At 58.9% G+C, this 21341-nt stretch overlaps 1 protein-coding gene across 5 annotated transcripts in view; it reads right to left on the minus strand.

Moving 5' to 3' along the window:
• Window positions 1-172: 172 nt before the first annotated feature.
• Window positions 173-21341, minus strand: part of ABCA2 (ATP binding cassette subfamily A member 2) — a 43187-nt gene continuing 22018 nt past the window's right edge. For 4 of the 5 annotated variants that reach the window (XM_040530985.1, XM_040530987.1, XM_040530984.1 and 1 more), the window contains 34 exons: window positions 20983-21097; window positions 20115-20305; window positions 19565-19715; window positions 19032-19236; window positions 18315-18479; window positions 17837-18017; window positions 17339-17551; window positions 16831-17027; window positions 16277-16459; window positions 15630-15814; window positions 15171-15291; window positions 14595-14885; window positions 13137-13355; window positions 12668-12770; window positions 11924-12252; window positions 11087-11300; window positions 10818-10923; window positions 10251-10362; window positions 9740-9800; window positions 9362-9536; window positions 9165-9280; window positions 8733-8880; window positions 8248-8371; window positions 6767-6899; window positions 6363-6480; window positions 6061-6239; window positions 5629-5770; window positions 5113-5247; window positions 4726-4829; window positions 4321-4413; window positions 3905-4007; window positions 3616-3753; window positions 3149-3355; window positions 173-2851 (listed from right to left, as the gene is read on the minus strand). In XM_040530985.1, the coding sequence (XP_040386919.1) occupies window positions 2816-2851; window positions 3149-3355; window positions 3616-3753; window positions 3905-4007; window positions 4321-4413; window positions 4726-4829; window positions 5113-5247; window positions 5629-5770; window positions 6061-6239; window positions 6363-6480; window positions 6767-6899; window positions 8248-8371; window positions 8733-8880; window positions 9165-9280; window positions 9362-9536; window positions 9740-9800; window positions 10251-10362; window positions 10818-10923; window positions 11087-11300; window positions 11924-12252; window positions 12668-12770; window positions 13137-13355; window positions 14595-14885; window positions 15171-15291; window positions 15630-15814; window positions 16277-16459; window positions 16831-17027; window positions 17339-17551; window positions 17837-18017; window positions 18315-18479; window positions 19032-19236; window positions 19565-19715; window positions 20115-20305; window positions 20983-21097 (5293 nt within the window). In that variant the 3' untranslated portion in view covers window positions 173-2815. The remainder of the gene's footprint in view (window positions 2852-3148; window positions 3356-3615; window positions 3754-3904; window positions 4008-4320; window positions 4414-4725; window positions 4830-5112; window positions 5248-5628; window positions 5771-6060; window positions 6240-6362; window positions 6481-6766; window positions 6900-8247; window positions 8372-8732; window positions 8881-9164; window positions 9281-9361; window positions 9537-9739; window positions 9801-10250; window positions 10363-10817; window positions 10924-11086; window positions 11301-11923; window positions 12253-12667; window positions 12771-13136; window positions 13356-14594; window positions 14886-15170; window positions 15292-15629; window positions 15815-16276; window positions 16460-16830; window positions 17028-17338; window positions 17552-17836; window positions 18018-18314; window positions 18480-19031; window positions 19237-19564; window positions 19716-20114; window positions 20306-20982; window positions 21098-21341) is intronic. The other variant, XM_040530988.1, reaches the window with a different exon arrangement.

Genomic DNA, 21341 nt, shown 5'->3' on the forward strand with positions numbered 1-21341 from the left:
CCCCGCATTGCGTCCAGCTCCCTTTACCCACACCAGGCTCTTGCACCCCACCTGGGGCACTATGAAGCCCCTCTTCTGCCATTCCCCAGCCAGATCCCTCCCCAGGTGCCACAGCCCTGGCAGCCCTGAGCTCCTGCCCACCTCCTTCCAGGCAGCACAAAACCTTGCTGGCTTCAGTCATTATTTTTTATTTAAAACAATCATTATTTTCACATTTCATCTTTTTCTTTTGCTAGCAATGTACAGGCTCCTCCAGAGCATCTCCACCCATCAGGGTGCCCCACACTTGGGGCTGTGCATGGCACAGGTGCTGGCATCTGAGGACGTGTGGAGGGAGGCAAGGTGGGAAGCAGGGCCAAACTCAATAAAGCAAATAATGTTAAGGCAGCAGTCACCCCCACCTTGGGCAACGCTGCACCGCTCCAGCCCCGCTGCCATGGGGCACCCGTCTGTGCAACCACCCTCAGGGTGCCCCAGGGTCAAGGGCAGCCCTGCACCACCAGGAAGCCGCTACGGCCACCCAGGCTGCTAAGTGTGCCCTGGACACATTGTGCTAGGGGCACAAAAGCTTCTCTGTTGACCATCCAAGGACAGTAGTACGGTGGCATGGCACCAGGTGGGCACAGATCTGCCGATGGGAGCACTGGGGGTTCTCCTTGTCTGAGGAGCCCCAAGAGGCACAGCAGCAGGACAGGTGTGGGGTGAGGATGACGCCCTGCCTGGCCAGAGCTGGCCACTGCAGCAGTGTAGGGCACCATGCCCCTCTTGGGTGCCCAGAGGGGGCTGAGCTGTGCCACCTCCAAGGTGACACCTGAAAGCCTGCAGGTGACACTGTCTCTCCATGGCGGCAGAGACAGAGAGCTAACTTGGACTTTGCTTGTACCCCAGCACCCACCCAGCACAGTGTGGTGCGCCGCCTGCACCATCTGCACCATCCAGGGACCAGCCAGTTTCCAGTATGCCATAAAAAATATATGGTCTGAAAAATCTGAAAATAGAGCTTATCTCCCCCCAATTTTTCCCCTATTGAAAATACTGTATATTGTATCACAATCTATAGCAGGTGGCATACAGGAGTGGTGAGCCCTGGGAGAGGCATGGGCACAGAGGGCAAGGTGGCACCTGGGTCTACAGGGCCCGGGGCTGAGCCCACACCCGTGCCAGGGAGACCGGAAAGGCCAGCAAGGCCTCCAGGATGGAGGCAGCCATGGATGGTCGCACCGTGCAGTATGGCAGCTCTGGATGGACACACCAGGGTGCTGCAGACATCCCAGGGCATAGGGTGGGTGGTCAGGGTTAGCATCGTGAGCCTGGAGGTCACCCCTGCTTTGGCACAGCTGTGGGATGCTGAAAAGCAGTGGGCTGGGAGTGTCACAGCAGGCTGGGCACTGCCCCCATGGGTGACAACGGTGGCAGGACCCTCTGCAGAAAGGAGGGGCACTGCCACCTGCGGGGGTGCCTTCCGCCTGCCCCAGGTGACACGCAGGGCCACAGATGCTGGCCTCCATCCTTCCCTCCCCAACATCCCAGGCACCTCTGCCAGGCTGAACCAGTGCAGAGTCAGGCTGCCTTGTCCTCACACCTTGAGGCCACCTCCCCCCCCCCCCCCCCCCCCCAGACTCAGAAGCCACCCTGGGGTGCAGCAGTCCCCTCTCCCAGTGCCATCAGTGAACCAACAATAAGAATCCAGTACAAGTAGCTCCCACGCTGGGCCAGACTCTGAGCAATGAGTGCTAGGGCAAGGGAGAAAAGGATGGGTGACAGCAGAAAGGTGGCACGGTTGCAGCGATGCCCTGTGCCTAATGCTCGCTGAGGGAAGCAGAGTGTGATGGCAGGCAGGAGGGCAGGGTGAGGGGCTCTGGGACATGGTTGGGGGCAGAGGGGAAAAACAGCTGGTGCCAGCATGTGAAATACCCTGTGAAATACCTCTCTGCCCCACCACGTGCCTCCCTGCGTGGGCGCCAGTGCCCTGCCCCAGGGATGGCACTGAGCACCCAGAGCGAGCAAGGAAAGGCTTGGCAGAGCCAGGGCAAGCACTGGCACCTGGCAGAGGCAGCCCTGGGCAAGGTAGCAAGCCCAGTGCTGGGCAGGGCCAAACCCCTCAGCTGGCAGAAGCACCAGCAGGGCTGAGTCCCTCTCTCCAGCAGGCTTGAGGTCACAAGTGATGTTCTGTCAGCAGTGCTGGCACAGAAATCAAACAAGGGTGAAGCACTGGAGCTCCTGCCTCTGCAGTGCTGGGCCAATGAGCCCCCTGTGATGCCATGAGCAAGCGCCAAGCCCGGCAGGTAATGGAAACAAGGAAAAAGCAGCAGTCCTTCCTCTGGCCATGCCAGGGCCAGGCCTGGGGTAGCGATGGGGCAGGGGTAACCCCCTGGCCAGGATTCCCTTGGGGTGGGTGCAAAAGTGGGTGTCCAAAGGCACCACTCTCATAGGCCTCTTCCCTGCCAGCATGGGACACGCAGGGCTGGCGGCACTGTTGCAACGTAGTGTCCTTCTGTTCACAGTCTGTCCGTGGCACGCACCAGCCGGGCAAGCTGGCGAGGACAGCAGCCCCTGCTGGTGCCATGTGGGGAGTTGCTCCAGAGCTGCAGGGGACAAAGGCTGGCTGGTGGCCATTGGTTCAGAGTCCATCCAGGCTGGTACTGCACCCACTGTGTCCTTTCCAGCAGCAGGGCTTGACCACCTGGGCATGTGGGGGCAGTCCCCCGCATCCCCACGCCGACTGCGTCCGCTCAACAGGGACGAAGGGAGAGGAGAGGCAAAAAGTATTTGGTGGCTTCACAGCCAGGGGATGTGGTTCCCCCCCGTCAGTGTCTCAGCACAGCGTGTCCGTGTTGAATGAGAGCTGAGCCTGCGGACACAAGGACAGCAGGGCTCAGGGGCCGGGGCCAGGCAAGGGACTGCCAGCTCTGCCCAGCACACCGAGCTCTGGGGCACTGTGGGGGCCAGGACCTGTTGTGGACATTGGGGAGCCCCCACAGCCTTCCTTCCCACACAGCAGCCTCCTGCCTGGCCCCTGCCCCAAAGGGTCCCGCTTCCCCAGGATGAGGCTGCAGCACCTAGTGCAATGCCAGGGCTTGGCCCCAGTGCTCCATGATAGAGACATAGCTGGGACCCCAGTCACTGAGATCCTGGGACCATCTCTCACCCTCTCCTCCTCGAAGCTGATGAGGCCTTCGTCATCAGTTTCCAGGTCCTCCTGCTCCTCCACCACCAGGGCCTGCAGCTCTGTGGGGGTGGCCCGTGGGCGCAGCAGGTTCAGCACGCGCTCCAAGGGTGACTGCATTGCACAGCTAGGACTTGTCTCCTGCTGCTCCAGGTTGTCGCTTTGCTTCTTGGCAAAATTCACAAACACCTGGCAGGAAAAGGGTGAGAGGCTGCAAGAGACATGGCACAGAACCTGCCCCAGGCTGCCCCTAGCCTGACGTTTCTGCCACCGGAGATGAGTCATGAGCACATCCCTGCCTCTGCATGCACCCATGTTCCTGGCCTAGCACTTGCTGCTCTTGTCCTGAAAGAGGCTTTTGCAGGCACTTGGGCATGGTCACCCTCCCTGGGCACAATCACCCTCCCTGGGCATGAGCACCCAGCTGCTCACTCCATCCCAGGCCTCACATTGTCTAGCGTGGTCTGGCTGACAGAGTAGTCTTCAATGCCCAGCACATCCACCACCTGCTCCATCTTGCTGAAGACCTGTGCCAGTGAGATCTGGTCTGACTTGAGCTGGTACTGGGCCTTAGTGTGGTGCCGCTCCTGCAAAGGACACTGAGGTCACACCCCAAACCCCATTCCGTCACCCCACAGGGGGATCCCATGGAAGACACAGCCCCTTGGGGGACGAAGGCTGCTTTCCACCATGACACATGGGCTGGCAGGGATTGCACTGCCACCACTGGGATCTCACCTTGAGGATGGCCTCAGGAAAGTTGCGGTTGAAGAACCTCACCACCTCCTTGACGTTGAGGCTGGACTTTGTGCGCACTGTGATCATGTAGCCATCTCCAAACCTGCACAGGCATGAGGGACCCCGTGAGACCCTACCTCCCCACCTGCACCTCTGTGGGGAAGGACTGATCCCATGGAAACCTGCCTGCTGGGGATGATGCTCACCAGGCTGCCACTGCACCCCCCAGGACAGTCAGGCGCCAGCCCAGGCTGCCCTGATCCCCATGCCCACCCTCTAAAGCAGCAACCGCACAAAGGGTTGAAATCTTGATGCAGATGCCATGAAGACACCAGCCATACACCCTGCCATGCAGGAACCAGCACCTCCTGGCATGTGGCACACACAGGATGCTGGACCCCTCGCTAGGTCCTTACCTGTTTTTCAGGTGCTGGATGCTGCCGAGACATTTGAGCCGCCCATTCACCATGATGGCCAGGCGGGTACAGAGCGCCTCACATTCCTCCATGCTGGGGAGACAGGACAGGCTTGAGCTGGGTGGCTAGAGGCCACACAGCATGGGCAGAGGGCGCAATGTCTACCTGCAAGGGGCTGCGGGCTGGGCATAAGTGGAGCCAAGTTCCTCAGGCCTTCACCCCTTGTGCCATGGCACCACCACCAGTGATGGGAGACAGCAAGAGGGTGTCCCGGGCTCCCTCCCTGTGTCCTTTGCCATACACCGTCCCCTGGAGTCCAAAGAGCCCCACTTCCACCCACCACCTGCCCACACAGCGTATGAGGTGCCTGGAGGTGTCATGGGTGTAGCCCAAAACCCCTCAGACCTGTGGGACGTGAGCACCACGGAGCGGCCTGTTTTGATGACATCCAGGATAAGGTTCCAGAGGAAGCGCCGTGCCTTGGGATCCATCCCCGTCGTTGGCTCATCCTGTGGGACAGATGGCACGCTCAGACAAGGCAGTTCCTGGGGGGACCCCGCCACTCCCTGCCTTCCCATCGTATGGGCACAGCTCTGCTTCCCTGCCCCTTGGAACTCTTGTGGTGGAGCCAGTGGCAGACAGCTTCCACCCAGGGCCCTGTTTCACCCGGGATGGCTGCACACTAGCTTGGGTCCAGCCCCAGGGATATGGGACTGAGTGGGAGCACAGGTCAGTGATAGGGGTGGGTCAAGGACCCCACATCACAGGGTGTTGGGGTGGCCCGGGGCGCACCAGGAAGATGAAGGCTGGGTAGCCAATCAATGCGATGGCTGTGGACAGTTTCCTCTTGTTGCCTCCACTGTAGGTGCTGGCAGGCTTGTCGGCGTATTTGGTCAGCTCGAGCTTCTTCAGTGCCCACTTGACTACCTGCAAGGTGCAGAGGGCTGTGGTCACCCTGCCAGGGCTCCAAATGCCCCTGGTCATGGGACATGCAGAGCTGGTAGCATGCAACGGGCAAGCAGCCAGGCCCCACAGCATGGACCAGCTGCCAAGCGATGTGCCGGGCAGGGGAGCCCCATGACAGCCCCTCGCACAGCCCTGTGTGTCGGTGGGGCCTGTAAGCACCTGTGCCCAACCCTGGCCCAGTGACGGGCACACTGCTGGAGCAGCACTGCCCTTGGGCAGCGACAGGCAGAGTCATGAGGGCAGCAATACCCGCTCAGGTCCCCACTGGTGGTTGGTGAAATTCTGTTTCCAGAGCAGCCCACGGCACAGCACCAGCCCTCACACGCCCCACCAAAGCCCTACCCGCTCCTCGTCCTTCCACGGGATGCCGCGCAGGCGGGTGTAGAGCTCCAGGTGCTCCTGGGCTGTCAGCTCGTCGAAGAGCGCATCGAACTGTGGGCAGTAGCCCAAGCTCTGCTGGACCTGCAGGAGCTCCTTCAGGATGCTGCGGAAAGGACAGAGGGGCCACAGGGAGAAGAAATTACTGTCTGCCCACAGTTTTCCCTTTTGAGAACAACCGTTGCTCACCCTCCTTTCACATGCCTTTATATTGCAGCATCTTATACCAAGTAAACCGCAACCGGCAGCCCTGGCCAAGAGCCAGGGTCACTTGCCACACCACAGACAAGGGTCAGCCCAGCAGGACATAGGGCTGCAGAGTCCCACTCAGGCTTCTTTTTCCTGGGAGATCCCAAAGCAGGCCCCATCCCATCCAGTCAGGCTGTGCCCCCGTACCTGTGCCCATTAACGAAGGCCTCTCCTCCTGTGGTGCTCTCATCCCCTGTCAGCATCTTGAAGGTGGTCGTCTTTCCTGCACCATTGACACCCAGCAGCCCGAAGCACTCCCCAGGCCGCACGCCCACGCACAGCCGATCCACGGCCAGGATGCGCCCAATCTTGCGGGACTTGTACACCTGGCAGAGCAGGACAGGGGTGCTCAGCACGCTGCCCCGGCACCCTGACCCAGCCAACATCCCTTGGATGCCCCAGAGCATCTCCCATGCCTGCAAGCCCAGGGCAGCCTGGGGTTGCTGTACCTTGGTGAGATTTTCAATCTTCAGCATGTCATTGTCAGCATCCCCACGCAGGACACGGTGCCGCTCATTGGCTACATCAATGTCGTCTTCGATGGGCTTGGTGGAGACAGGGAGCCGCCTGCAGGAGGGTGCAAGGGGCAGGGTGGAGATGGGTGTGAGCAGAGGCCAAGCAAGCTGCCATCCTGTGCCCCCACAGGAGGCAGAGGCCAGGGTCGGAGGACCTCCCCAGCTCTGTGCCTGCTGGAGAGGCAGCCCTGAGCTAAGGGGTCCCAAAGCAAAACTTTGCCCCATTTAGAAGATCTGGGAAGGCTCTGCCCTGCTTCGCTGTGCTCTGCTAGAAACACCCAGAGGCAGCTCGCAGCTGGGCATTGCCTGCTTGGCCCCACGCTCCCAGCCACACTCACTGGGGCTTCCGGAAGAAGTTGTATTGGCACATGATGGTGATGAAGAAGCCGACGAAGCCTTCGATTGTCATGGCAACAAGCCCACGCGTCACAATGTCCCATTCAAAAGGTGATTTCATTTTATCAAACTGCCCTGAGTGGGATGAAGAGAACAGAGCAGCTGTGGGGACACCGTCCCAGGAGGACATCCAGCCCATGTGGCCTCCTGCACGGCTGAACCCATGGCCCCAGTGCAACAGTGCCTCTCCAGGGGATGGGGACGCCAATCCAACCACCAAGGAGGGAGCCTTGCCTCACAGGCTGTACAAAATCTAAAAATGACCTCTGGAAACAGCAGCAAATATTTGCAGTGGGAACTACTGCAGCAACCAGGTTCCCACAATTTTCCACTCTGTGGCCTTGAAATGACCTCATAGCCCCCTTGACAGCGTGTGGCAGCCCTGCCCATGGAGGCCAGCCCTGGCTGCAACCACATGGCAGCACTACTGGACACACAGACACTCCCACCCTGCGTGCTCCCTCCCTACCACGGCACCCTGGAGAAAACAATAATGGTTTTCCCAGTCCAGAAGGCTGATTTTAACCCCGCCCACACAAGGAAAAAACACTCAAACTGGAGATAACGCAGGCTATGTTCCTGGTCAGAGGCTCAGCAGCAAAACAGCCAGGCAGCAGCAGCCTTTATCTCACCACCACCTTTGCTGTACAACTTAAGCTGGCCTGTTACAAGATGACACTGTCTAGCTCCAGTGTCCCCTCCCCTGCCTTCTGTGCCTGCTGCCATAGCTGCCTGGGCTGGTTGGTGTTGCTGGCACCAGGGCTGGTTACAACAAGGCTTTCCATTCACAGTGTATTTGTTGTTGAAATCATCTTGCAACTTTTCAGCCTCAGTGGGTAGGATCAACCCAACTGAGAATGCATACTGGATGGATGTGTCAGATTCTGCTCCTAAACACCCCCCATGATGCCAGCAGCACCCAAGTTAGATACAGAAGCTGCTGAGAAGTAGAGAGAAGCAAGAATATTTTGAGTCCAAGCTGAAGCTGCAATTGGCAAAAGGGTCATTTTGGATGGGCAATGCAGCCCTGCAAGCAAGAGACCACATCTAGAACAAAACAGCCCTTGCAGTTCCCATCCCTCGTATCACTGCGCATCCACACTGTGGCCCCACCATGGGCAGTGTGTGATGGCAGCAGAAATGCACAACTCTGCCAGGGCTCACTACGTCCACTTTCTGTGGGGCTGATATTTGAGAAGACCCAAGGAACCGTGCTCAGCATCACAGGTACCACAACATGCCTGACCCTCAACTGTGCCTCTTCCTGGGTCCCTCTAGTTCACATCCCCTGGATTTTTGCTCCAGATTGATCTGGGCCCTGGTTGAGCCCCACAGGGTGGTTGGAGGGGATGTGCTGGCACAGTGGTCCACCCCTGGCCCAACCTGCCCTGGAGTAAGGGAGGGAGAGAGGAAGAGGCCATACCAATCTTGGCGTAGTACTCATTGATGTACTCATTGTAAGCCATCTCCATCAAGCCGTGGCCCAGGTTGTAGTTAGGAAATACAAGGAAGCAGCTCTTCAGGTAGCTGTTCACCACCTTCAAATCCTGTGGAGATGGACAGAGAGAACATGACTATCAGAAACACCTGTGAGGACTGTGAGCACACAGTAGGACCAGGATCGCCACCAATATGCAGCCTGGCCAGACCTCATAGCTGACCCTGCTGTGAGCAGGAGTTTGGAGAAGAGACCTCCTGAGGTCTCTCTCAGCCTGAGCTGTCTCATGACCCAATCGCTGTCACCACCCTGGCAGCAAGCAGGCACCACCACCTGCCACAGGGAGCCACAGGCTTTGTCACAGTGTGGTGGCTCCTCGCACTGTGCCAGAGGCATCTCCCCTCTCATGAAGCTGAGGGAGGCGTCTTCTCCCTTCCTGGTGGCCCCAGCCAGAGATGTGAACCCTGTACCTTGTCATGCTCAAAGAGCTGCAGCAGGAACGTGGCAACAGTGGCAGTGATGCCAATGAAGAGGTTGATGACGATGAGGAAGACGTAGGCAGAGCTGGGCACCTCAAACCAGAAGGAGGCAGGGTACATGATGGGGGTGATGGACCAGCTGGGGAGGCAAGCAACAGGAGTGCACATGAGCATGGTAGGACCGTGGCACCCACTGGAGAGCCCTGGGATTGCCCATCTCCCAGCCCCATCCTTCCTGGGGTCTCCCACTCCAGGGTTCACAGCCCACTAGCTACAGGAGCCGCAGAACAGAAAGACAGGGGGACAGAAAAATCTGGGCTAGATCCTGCCTGCTTAGCCACAGTGCAGATGGGGCATCAGAAGGACCCACTGGTGCATCCTGACTTCACCCCCTCCCTTGCTCACCCCATCTGACCAACATACCCATACAGCAGAAAGAGTGAGAGGACGGCTGGGAAGTTGGTGGGAGAGGTGTATGCCGGGAGGTCAAACACGAAAAGGATAATGATACAGCACGTGGCCGGTACCAGGTAGTTCAACTGCAGAAGACAGAAACTTCTGTAACTGCCTGCCCACTCAGCCCTGGGGGCTCAGCTGGTGAGGCCACGTGCCCTGCTCACCATATCCCACACGTAGTTGGCCAACCAGTAGATGACAGGGTCACAGCCGCTCACAAACTGCAGGTGTTTGGCCTTGGTGGCCTTTTCAGCCACCAAGAACACCACAAAGCTGGCAGGCACAAAGGACATGGCCACGATGATGAAGATGGCAATCACCACGTCTGTGCCTTGCAGACTGCAAGGAAGAGGAGAGCAGAGACATCATCACCCTCAGCTCCCCAGCCTGGTGTGGGACAATCACTGTACACAGCACAGGGCATGGCACAAGGACCCCCCATGTCACAGCCTCCCACTCCCTTCCCATGCAAACCAGAGTGGGAAGCTCCCTCCCCTGCTACATGATGGCCACCCTCCCTCAAACCAGCTCCCTGGACATACAGGTAATCCAAGGACAGGCTGGCGCTCGTCTTGTTCATGGGATGGTTGGTGACCGTGATGCCTGCAGCAAAAAGAAACATAGGACCGTTTCTATCCTGGCTCAGGATAGAAAAAGATACCCCAGCCCCAGCCTGCCTGGTCCTGGTTCTCAGCGGGAGGAGTTTCCCTCCCTGTAGCCCAGAAGCAACACAGTGCTTTGGGGCCAAGACCTCCCTCTCATCAGCTGGCAGACAGCATCCTTCAGACAAGCCTGCAAGCCCAGGTGCCAGCAGCAGCACCTCAAGAGGTGCTGCCCCAGCCAGACACTGTCTAGCTTAGATCTCAAGCCACACATAAAGGTGTGTGAACCCCCTGCCCCAATTGCGCATTAGCCTGCTTGGTCCAAGAGAGAACATGGCACTTTAGAGCCTTGTTGGTCCAAGAGAGAACATGCACTTTAGAGCCTTGTTGGACCATGCCCTAAAGCCGTTCGTGATGTGCTTTTGTCCTTAAAACTCCTCCAGGCCCTCACCGTAGGCAGCAGGGTTGCCTTTGCTCTTGGGCAGGTTCGCTCTTAGGATGGCATTGTTGAGAGCATTGAGGTAGGTGGGCATGCTGTGGTAGCCCTTGTTGTTGTAGAAGACCTGGAGGAGCAGAGAAGAGTGGTGGGAGGTAGCAGGAGAGCTGGGCGCACACCAGATGTGGGATGGGACAGGATGGGATGGGATGGGATGGGATGGGGTGGCGTGGGGTGGGATGGGATGGGGTGGCGTGGGGTGGGATGGGGTGGCGTGGCGTGGCGTGGCGTGGCGTGGGGTGGCGTGGGGTGGCGTGGCAACAGGGTGCCCCCCTGCTCATGGCTGTGAGGAGAGCAGGCTGACCACATTGGGTCTGACCCATTATGGTGGGAGCTCTGCAAAGAGCTCCATGTGGTTAAGAGCCCCACCAAATCCCTTGCTGGAGAGCACTGCTGGAGAGCAGTGGATGAGGGGCCCAGCTGTGCAGGCAGCACCGCCATCCCCCTTCTCTTCCTCGCCCGTGCCAGGGCTGCTGCTGCCCACCCATCTCCTGGCTACCTCAGGGCTCAGCTTGATCCTACCTGGGCTGTTCTCCGGACGGCGATCTTGCGCACCATGGCAGGGGCCCTGGCCCCAAAGGAGGCTGGAATGGATTTCTGGACATTGCCAAAGGTGAGTGCCCCGTACCTGTGGGACAAAGCACCCCCAAGAAGCTGTGACTGCTGTCCCCTGTGCTCAGGAACAGGGCCACACTCCTGGCTCCTGTCAGCACCCCCTGGGTCTCCCAGAGGCCCCAGCCCGAAGTCCTGCACTATGGCAGAGGGCAGAGCCCTCCCAGCCTCCCTCTTGCCTGTGCAGACGGAAGCGGTCCGAGGTGTAGAGCAGGTACTCGGAGACGTTGCGCCCCGTGATGTCTGCCAGGATGTCCCCCGTCACCACCTTCATCTGTGGGGGGTGGCCTCCCACACCACTGGGGCAGGAGAAACCAGTCCCCTGCATGGAGCATGTGCACTTGATAGGCTCATGGATGATCTGGGGCAGGGCAGGGGCCGAGGTGACGGTCTCTGTGGGGTAGAGGAGGCAGAGTCAGGCCCCAGCCAGCCCTGGCTGTGGTGGCTGTGTGGGGCAACATGGAGACAACAGGGGATGAGAGGAGCACATGGAGCAACCTCCCTCATACTCAACCAAGAGGTTCTGGCCAGGCAAGGAGGAGCCACCCTGCTGCCCTTGTGTTAGCTCCTGCTGACCAGAGCCCAGTCTTTAAGTGGCCCTTTGTGTCCCAGTGATATAAAGGGGCCAAAAGATGGACCCAGGAAAAAACGTGGGAGCAGACAGGGAACAGAAATGGTTCAGAGACAGGGCATGAAGTGTGTCTGGAGAAAGCAATGCAGTCATTCTGCTGGCTGGGGACCAAGTACCCAACCCAAATACCAAGACTCCCAGTGGCATCATCAGCCCAGTGAGCTCCGCAAGGACTGCTGAGCCTGAATGGGGAGCAGTGCTGCAAGGCCAGCACCAGCCCTGATTCGGAAGTGCAGCCAAGCAATGCTCTGCTATCACCAAGCCAAACCGCAACCGATGGGCACTCTGAGGTGCCACTATAGCTGCTCCTGCAAGGAAGACGTATTGCCCTGCCTGGAGATGAAACCCCAGCCCAGACAGACTGATGCACTAGGTGCAGTGACACCTTTGATAGCAGAAGAGAAGGTTGTGGCGTTCCAAGCACGCAGCAAGTCCTCATCCACTGAGATGGGGTAGTCGGAAGGAGCTGGGGATGGAGGCGGTGGCACGAAGTTGGAGAGCGGCAGGCCCTGAGTGAAGGAGTCGATGCACATAGCATCAAAGTACTTGGCCGCCAGCATCTTGGACTCATTGCTATTGAGGTTCAGGGTCTGCACGGGCTGGTCCAGTGTGTTGTTGAAGGCTGTCTTGAGCACGCAGGTGGCCCCGACACCAGAGGGCAGGTGGAAGGTGTTCACTAGCTGCTGGGGGCTGGCGTCAGGAGACAGCCTGATGCTGCAGGGAGAGCAGTGGGTAAAAGGAACAAGAGGCATGAGACATGGGACATCCCACCTTGGCCATCTTCTGGGCAAGTCCCTGCAGCCTGAGTATGTGTAGTGGCTGAATGGGCACTGGCACCACGGCCGTACAGTCTTGGGTACCCACTCAGCCCAGGCCTGGCATGAGCCAAGCTGATGATCACAGCCAGCGTCAGGACTGGCACCTCTCCCAGAGACACCCCAGGGGAGAACGGAGGCCACTTTCTGCATGGGGCATTGCACTGGCCAGGCTCTGCTCCAAGCCCAAGCCAGCCCCAGTGCCAGACCGACTGTGAACTGCCCTCCCCAGTCCCATCACCCCATTGTGGTTCTGGGTACGGGAGTGAGATTGGGGTGCAGGATGGTGCTCTTAAGCAAGCGGCAGCTCTCACCGGTACTCACGCCGCTCCTCGTTGGCATAAGGAATGAAATTGCCCTTGGGCTGGGTGTAATTGTGGTACTGCGATGGCGAGAGGATGAGGGGTGGCAGGTCACCTGTGGAGACAAGGACAGGAACCTGTTTGTGGCCTCAGCACCCCTGCCCATGCGGCCCCATGCTCACAGGCAGGCTGAGCACCCACAAGCCTTGTCCTTGTCTCACTTGAGTCCCACCCCCAGCATCACCACCAGCCCCATGGGGGCACGCAGAAGGGGCTAAGAGGAGTCCCCAGCATCTGGGTCAGCAAGACCTGGCTGGTGTGAGGGCATCAGGGTGGGCAATGTGCCCTCACTCCAAGCTGCTGCCAGTGCAGAGAGAGGATACCTGACCTGGTGCAAGGGCACGAGTCTGGGCCCTGGAGAGGGGACAGGGCAAGACGCCCTTGTCCTCCTCACCCCACTGGGACAAGGGCTTGCAGGTACCTATTTCAGGCACGGAGAGTGCCACAGTCATGGCCACGCAGACAAAGAAGGCAGGCAGGAGGATCTGAGAGAAGAGGGCCTTGGTGTTGCGCTTGGCACAGTGGAAGCGTTTTACGATCAGCCCGTGGAACTGGCGCAGCTTCAGCCATGAGCCCTCCAGCTTGAAGGTCCCCTGCCCGGCCAGGTCATGGTCCTCTGCCTCCACATCGGCCTCTTGGTCTGCAGGGAGGAGGTGGCAGGGAGGAGGATGTGAGCCACCTGCACGGCTGCTCCTGCAGGGCCCCAGTGACCCCACACCTGCCTTAGCCCGTGGCCACCCAGATGCTGAGCTATGCACAGCCACTCTGAAGGGCCACTGAGCTGTGGTGTTACCATGGCACGAAGCAAGGCGGCTGGCTGGCAGGTTTCTCTTGGCCCAAAATGGGAAATTGTTACAATAGTTAAAAAAAAAAAAGTGGTGCTTTTTTGCAGACCCCCCCATCTTCCCATCAGTTGTAGCCAGCCCAGAGGCTCCTGGATGGCAAGGGCTTAGCACAGTCAGGAAGAGGGGGGACAGGTTGTGGGTGTGGGGACCCAGCACGGCAGTGAGTTTGGGGCTAGGACCTGGAAAGTCTGGTTACATTGCAACACCGCTGCTGCTCTGCCTCCCACTGACCCAAATTCAGCAATACTCAGAGCAATACACAGACCTGGCAGGGGAGGAAGTGTCACAGCAATAAATTAATCATGACAAGAACTGGTGGGATAACCCAGAAAAGGATTTGTGAATTAAACAGTAGCCTTTGGGCTCCTGCCTGCATGCTCTGTGCTTGTGCAATTTGAGCATCCAGGCAGGGACAGTCCCGAAACCACGCCAGCGTCTGGAGGGTGAGCCGCTCTCTGGAAGACGACTCCATGCTGGAGGGCTGGGCTGGCCAGCCAAGAGGAGAAAACCCAGCAGCTCAGCCACCCTATCAGTGCACCCCATGCCACACAGTGCTGCCAGTCTACGCAGCTGCTAGTGTGAGGAGTGTGTTAGTGGGAGTGAGTCTGCAGGTCAGCGCTTGCAGGATTCAAGAGAGACAAAGGGAAGGGCTAACACTGGCTGTGCCTCCACCTGTCGGTGAGCCCACCAGCTCTGTGCCTCAGCACAGAAGCCCTCATGCACATGACACCAGTTCAGGGAGTGCCAACCTTGGCTAGAAGCACCGGTTTCCAGCCATCCCACCCCAATCCTCTTCCCAGGCTGCAGGGCCTGTGCCTCCCTTTCTCTCTCTTTTACAGGCTCCCTGGACACATCATCTGTTGGAACACAGGCCCACCCCCACTGGGGGCTCAGCTCAGCCGGCATGACCCCCAGTACACCAGAGCATGGCCCCCTGGTGAGGGCCAGCTCTGCCTTGGAGCAGCCATCCTCCCCGTCCCAGAGCACCTCTATCATGGTGCACAAGCAACACACCGCCACGCGGCATTACAAACCTTGCAGACTGATGTTGTCAGGGTCCTGATGATTGTCAAACAATGGAGAGTAATCCCCAAAGAACTCAGAATAAGCCCCACCTTCGTCGCCCCGCACGGAGCCCACTGAGGAGGCCGAGCGCAAGGACGCCTGCGACTGCGCCAGCTTGGAGCACGTCACCAGGTTGCTGAGCTCTACCTCGGGCTTCTCAGGCACGTCCGCCTCAGCCAGGGGCTCCCCATTGGCCTCTGGCTTTGGGCCCAGCTCAGGGGCAGGTGGCTGGAGGGCATCCTTCTTGGACTCCTTCATGTCTGGAAGGAGAAGGGGCATTGCTGCTGTCTGTGCCAGCCTTTGCTGTGCCTTGCACAGCGGAGCACAGATGTACTTTGCAAACCCAGATCAGAGCAGCTGCTGGTTGCCCTTAAGCTGGGGCAGGCTCTGCCAGAGGCCTCCCCTCCTCTTTGCAGAGGAGACTCCTGCTCCCATGCAAAAGCAGAAAGGAGACACAAAGCCCACGTAAAGGCACACGGTGCCTTCACCTCACTCCCTGTTCCTCAGTGCCGACAGCACTGCCATGTGCCTCCTGCAGTCCATACCCACATCACTGTTCTCCAGGGACTGGTCCTCCTCAGACACCTTCAGGAAGACCTCCTCAAGAGTGGTGTCCATCAGCCCAAAACTGGTGAGGTCAAGTTCCTCCAGACTCTGCTCCAAGTGCTGTGGAAGGCAAAGCGCTGCCTGAGGAGGGCAGGAGGCTCCAGCGCTGCCACAGCACAGGGCAAACCCTCAGCCACTGGTCCGGTGAGTGCTGGTACCAGGCAGTACAACAGCCCCAAACCATCTGCTGTTGGCAGCTCTTTGGCAGGGCTGGAATGGCCCCAGTGCTGTGTCCTGCCCCTCTGGGACCAACTTCACATGGGCCCACATGCACATTTGTCCCCCCTTAAGCCTCATGAGGTGCCATGCCCATCTGTGCTTGTCCTGCCCCTTCATGGTGATCCCCATCCTTGCACTGCCAGCAAGGCAGGCAGCAGGGTTGTGGGTGGCTCAGGTACCTGGAAGAGCCTCTCAAAGCAGCCCTTCTTGACAGCCTCGCTGGGCAGGATGTAGGAGAGCTCAGTGTTGGTGTCCGAGATGAGGAGGCAGGAGGCCACGTATTTCTTGATGAACTGGGAGACGCGGGGCTCAGAGCAGGGGCTGACGGAGGAGTGGCCTAGAGGACTGTGGGGCTGGCCTGGCTCTGCAGCAGAGGGGCAGCACTGGTCATCTCTTCTGGCCTTCTACCAGCCACCCCTGCCATCCACAGTACCCCCAGCACCTCAGGGGTTCCTTCTGCATCTATCACAGGGTGCTGGCAGCTTCTGGCTGCTCTGGCTGTGCTTCCTGGCCTGGGTAGGTGCTCTGTCCTCAGCCCCACAGAGCACCACTGCCCACACCAGACATCAGCAGGCAGCCCCTGGGCTGGACACTAGGATCAGCACCTGGAGGCAACACCTCCACGCAGGATCTAACTGGGGAACCAAAGACCCGAGCAATGCCACCTCTTGCATCACTACCCTGTCCCCCTGTGCCCTATATGTGGCCTATGGGGACTTGAGGCAGGAGCATTTGAGTTTTGACCTCTTGCTCCTTTCCTGTGCACAAAAAGGGCTGGTCCCACCTACTCATCCTCTAAACCCAGGGTCCTGCTGGGCCCACAGACCTGTGCTGTTTCTGGTGTCTGACTGCCTCTTCACCACCGTCAGCTTGTAGCCATCGCCATAGGTGCTCTTGAGGAAGAGTGGGGAACCACAGCACTTGAGCTTGCCATGGGAGATGATGGCAATGCGGTCGCCCAGCAGGTCAGCCTCATCCATATGATGAGTGGACAGCAGGATGGTCCTCCCTGCCCGGTGGCACAAAGCATAAGGAGAGGGTCTGGGGCTACATCAAGGCTGCTGCAGCCCATGCTTGCCCTGCTTAGGTAAGGCACACTGCTTGGGGGCATGGGGAAGGAGAGCACAGAGCTGGCCATGCCCCTGAGGGTCTCACAGGGACCCGTGGGTCACATGTGGAGGGGTCCAACTGCCACAAGGAGACAGACACGGGGAGAGACCATGACACAGCTTGGGCAGGGAGACAGGAGAGGCCCATCTGGTCCCTCTCAGCAGGCAGTGAGGGGTTTTCTCTGTGCTCCTAAGCCCAGGCTCTGTCTTCTGCCCCACAGCAAGCTGTTCTCCCACTCTGGCAACCCAGGTGAGTGCTGTCCTGGCTCACCTGGCTTGTACTTGAGGATGAGATCCCAGATGGCCCTGCGTGCATATGGGTCGACTCCAGCGGTGGGCTCGTCCAGGATCACAGCCCGTGACCCACCTACAAAGGCAATGGCCACTGACAGCTTCCTCTTCATGCCTCCTGAGAGGGTCTGCACCAGGGAATGGCGTTTGTTGGAGAGCTCCAGGTCCTCAATCATCCTGGGGACAGGAAGAGAAGCACCAGGACTGCTGGGGCTGGCCTGTACCTGCAGCCAGCATCTGTGGGGAGCATCTCACTCCTCTTCCCCACATGGTACCCGAGTCTCTTGGCAGTCAGGACAGCCCAGCTACAGCCAAGCTACGAAAGGATCTTATGCCAGCCCAATATCCCAAGTTTCCAAGAAGAGTTGGTGGAGCTGATGTTGGGGTGATCCCTGTTCCCAGATCACCTACCAAGGCATGGCCAGTGGGAAGGGGACCTGCTTCCACAAAAAGCACAGATGGGGGCAAAAGAAGTTGGGGGTGCCTACTTGTCCATCTCCTTGCGGATCTCCTCCTCTGCCATGCTCTTGAGCTGTGAGTAGAACCAGAGGTGCTCCTCCACTGTCAGCCTGTCGAAGAGCACATTGTGCTGGGGACACATGCCCAGGTTTTTCCGGATCTCATCCATCTCTGTCCGGATATCATGGCCATAGATGGTAGCGGAGCCCGAGGTCGGAGGGAACAAGCCAGTCAGGATGGACCTGGATGGATGGTGAAAAGGACATGGTAAGGAACGTCACATGCAGTCCCCTGGCCCCAGTCCCAACCACCACCTCCCAGAGTATCTGCTGGGCCCCAGAGCAGTATCAGTGTAGGGCTGTGTACTGGCTGTTGGTCCCCCTCTGTGTCACCCCTACATCCACACCACCTCCCTCTGGGGACAGCACCAGCAGCCATGGAGCCCTGGAAGTCCGGCCATGCAGCACCTTCCCAACCTACCACAGCTGTCCAGGACACAGCCCACGTCCACCCCAGCAGGAACTCACATGGTGGTGGTTTTGCCTGCACCATTGTGCCCCAGGAAGGACACCACCTGGTTCTCATAGAGGTTGAGGCTCAGCTTGTTCAGTGCCAGCTTCTTGTCTGTCTTGTAGACCTTGGTGAGCTTGTCAATGCAGACGACCAAGGGGAGGTGGGTTGGCTCCTCCTCGATTCCCCGTGTCTCCTCTGTCATGAGAATGGAGCAGTGAGGAGTCAGGGCTGAGCACTGAGTGAGTGGGGTTCCCAGGGGTGAATCTCCCCCACTCCATCCTGGAGTGACCGTGCTGGCTCCTGGCCCTTCCCCTCTGCATCTCAAACCTTCCCTGCCCTTAGCGATGGGTAGTAGTCCCTGGGAAGGATCCTGCCCTGACATACAATTTGTCCTTCAGGACAAGGGTGCAGGGGATGCATGGAATCCATGGCCACAGAGCCAGGGCCAAACCCTGAAGCCCTACCACCAACCCTCTGCACCCACCAGCTCACCCAGCCTCCTGTTCTCCATGGCGCAAGCCTGATCCTCTTCCATGATGCTGAGGCGGGTGGTACGGGACCAGGGCCAGGTCCACTCCCAGGTCTCCACTCGTCCATTTCCCAGCCAGTAGGACTTCTGGAAGGGGAAGTACCAGGGCCGCGGCAGGCCAAACATGCCTGCAAGCACAACCCTGCTGCAGTCAGGGCCATCCCTGCACCTCATCTGCACAGAAGCCATCTGAGGGCTGGGGCAGAGCTGAGCACAAGCACAGGCACACGCATGGGCAGGGAGGTTTCCCCAGCCCAGGAACACCACTGCAGGATGGGGCTGCCAATGCTTGGGGAAATGCTGCTGGGCTGTGCAGGGAAACAAAGCAAAACTGGGCCTGGCTCATGCTTCAGTTTTCCTAGAAAACCTAACAGAGCAGTTAAGACTCCTCAAACAGGCAGTAAGAGGGAGTAATGCTCCAACTATGGATGCCATGTTAGTCAGTAAACTGAGACACATGACTGAAGACCTCCTAGGAAATTGCCAGGGACAGGGAAGTCACCAGTGGGTATAGGCATGTGGGCAGGTGTCCCCAGGAGGAGACCCTGGAGGCATGCTGTGCTGAATCCAATTGTATCAAGGCTGAGCACAGCCAGGAAGCAGCAGCATCCCCAGTGGGGAGGCTCCTACAGGATCAGAAGTGCTCTAATGCTGCCCCTGCCCACCCTGCCTGCACGTACCCGGGTGCACAGCCTCAATGTACCACGTGAGCACCCCGTACACCACGGCATCTATGATCAGCATCATCATGGACAGCAGGAGGTTGAAGTCATCTCCTTCCACAGGTGACTGGCTGAAGGTGTGCCACTGGATGCCCACACCAGCCACCTCATACAGCGCAAAGTACTTGGAGCCCAGCCCGAAAGCCGTGGTGGACATGAGAGACTGCAGGGAGGAGGGGGAAAAGGGATGTCAGACGGAACCACAGACCAGCTCTGGAGGAACAGGTTGGGGCAAATTCCCATCTGGCTCTGCTCCCCCCAGGCCCGTGGACACACTTCCCACCCTGGGAGGCACCAAACCATCTGGAGATGCTTCCAAATCCCCATGGCGAGCCAGTTCACATGCGCATTGGTTTGCCTAGGGCTTGGTGACTTGTGTACGGGATGTGGGGAGCCCACGACTTAGTGGTAGCTGTCACCTGTGTAGGGGACATAGGGTACCTAGGACAAATCCTGGGCCAGGCACCACCTGGTAGCCGCAGCCAACTCACCGCAATGCACTTCTCAAAGGCCGTGATCTTGTCATGCGCCACCTCCTCCCGGATGGCCACATACATGTAGGGCACATAGCTGAGGAAATAGATGATGCCTCCGCAGGCAGAAGCCAGCTTGGCCTTGGAGTAGAGCACTGACACCAGGAAACTGTAGGGAGGACAGTGTCACCTCGCCAGCCCCACTGCAAGACAGAGGTGACCCCACAACCAGAGAAGCTCTGCCCCACCTGGGCATCCCCCTCTCCCAACATCCAGCATCACCTTCCCCCCAGGGATGTGAATGCTGAGCTCCCCCTGCCAAGGATGGAGGGACCCTCCAGTGCCCAGCCCCAGATCCTGCCCCACCAGGGCTTTCCCCACACTGTCTGGTTTCATTGGTGGTGAGGTGATAAACTACCCTTCAAATTGGCTGGGGGGAACCTGTACTGCTCCACCAGCCCTTACCATACAGCTCCCAGCACCCTCACCCCATGGCACAAGGACACCCTGCCAGGGACCTGGCACTGCTGGTACCCCCTGACCCCATGGAGGGAGCCAGGCAGCTCACCAGAACATGATGGTGGCCACAGCATAGATGGCGAGAAAGAGCCAGATGATGAGGACGTCACTGTGCATCAGGACCTTGCCATACTTCAGGATTGCAGTGAGCGCTGTGACTGAGATGGAGAGCTGGACGAAGCCGGTGATGAACCAAGCCACCCAATGCACTGCATTGTTCAAGCCCATCATCTTCATGACCTGCAAGACTGGCACTGCTCAGCAAGGCTGTTCCCTACCCTGTGCATCTCCGAGCCTGTCACTTGCTGGGGCTGGGAGAACAAAGGACAGCACCGAGGGGAGCGGCCAGACCACAGCACCCCATGCCAGGGTGACTGCAGGCTCAGCTGCCTCTAGTTCTAACCAGAGCTCATGACAGGGATGCTCAGGAAAAACAGTTCAGCCCAGGGACGAGCCATGGCAGAACCCCAGGATTGAGAACTGTGCCTGGGGCACCAGGATGTAGATGGAGCCAGGGGTTTGGCAATGGGCTGCCCTACCCTGGCAATGCCAGGCTGAGTGTCCCAGTATGTGGCAGGGCTTGGAGCAGCAGGGCAACAGGCTGAGTTGGGGTCAGTGCTCTCTCCACAGGCTGCCCTGGCTGCTGGCAGCAGTTCTCTGAGACACCGGCCAGCTCAGCCTGGCACTGTGCCCGGCAGCTTGAGCACGCTCTCGATTTCTGCAGAGCACTCCCCTTTGCAGGCAGCTCTGGGCCAAGCCGGGTCCTGGGCTGCTGCTGTCTAGGAACTCCTACAGGGTGCCAGAGGGGCGACTTGGCAGGACGGACGAGTCCCAGCACCTGGCATGCCCTGTGCAGCCAGGCAGCTGGGCAAAGGAGACACCAGCTCCTCCCCACGGATCTCCCCCACCATCCCCACCTCTTTCAGGCGATGCTCCTTCTCTGTCACAATATGCTGGATCATCATGGCTACTGAGTAGACCCAGGAGATCACCATGCACAGGGGCATCATGTGCTCGATGACGAAGAGAAAGCTGGTGGGGTACAGGAAGAGAGGGGAGAGCTGAATGGCGGCACCACCACAGGAACTTGGGATGGCCCTGGGGACAGGCCACAGGGCAGCGGAGGTGCTCTCCCACCACCTGGGGACTACTGCAGCCCTCAGCAGCTCCTCAGTGACCTGCAAGAGCTACTGCTCCCATCTCTACTTGATACCTGAGAAACCTGAGACATGGGGAGGGGAGGCATTTTTCAGAGCTCCTCCAACGAGTCCATAGG

This window comes from Cygnus olor, chromosome 19 (genome assembly GCF_009769625.2).
Source record: "Cygnus olor isolate bCygOlo1 chromosome 19, bCygOlo1.pri.v2, whole genome shotgun sequence".
NCBI classification, from domain to species: domain Eukaryota; kingdom Metazoa; phylum Chordata; class Aves; order Anseriformes; family Anatidae; genus Cygnus; species Cygnus olor.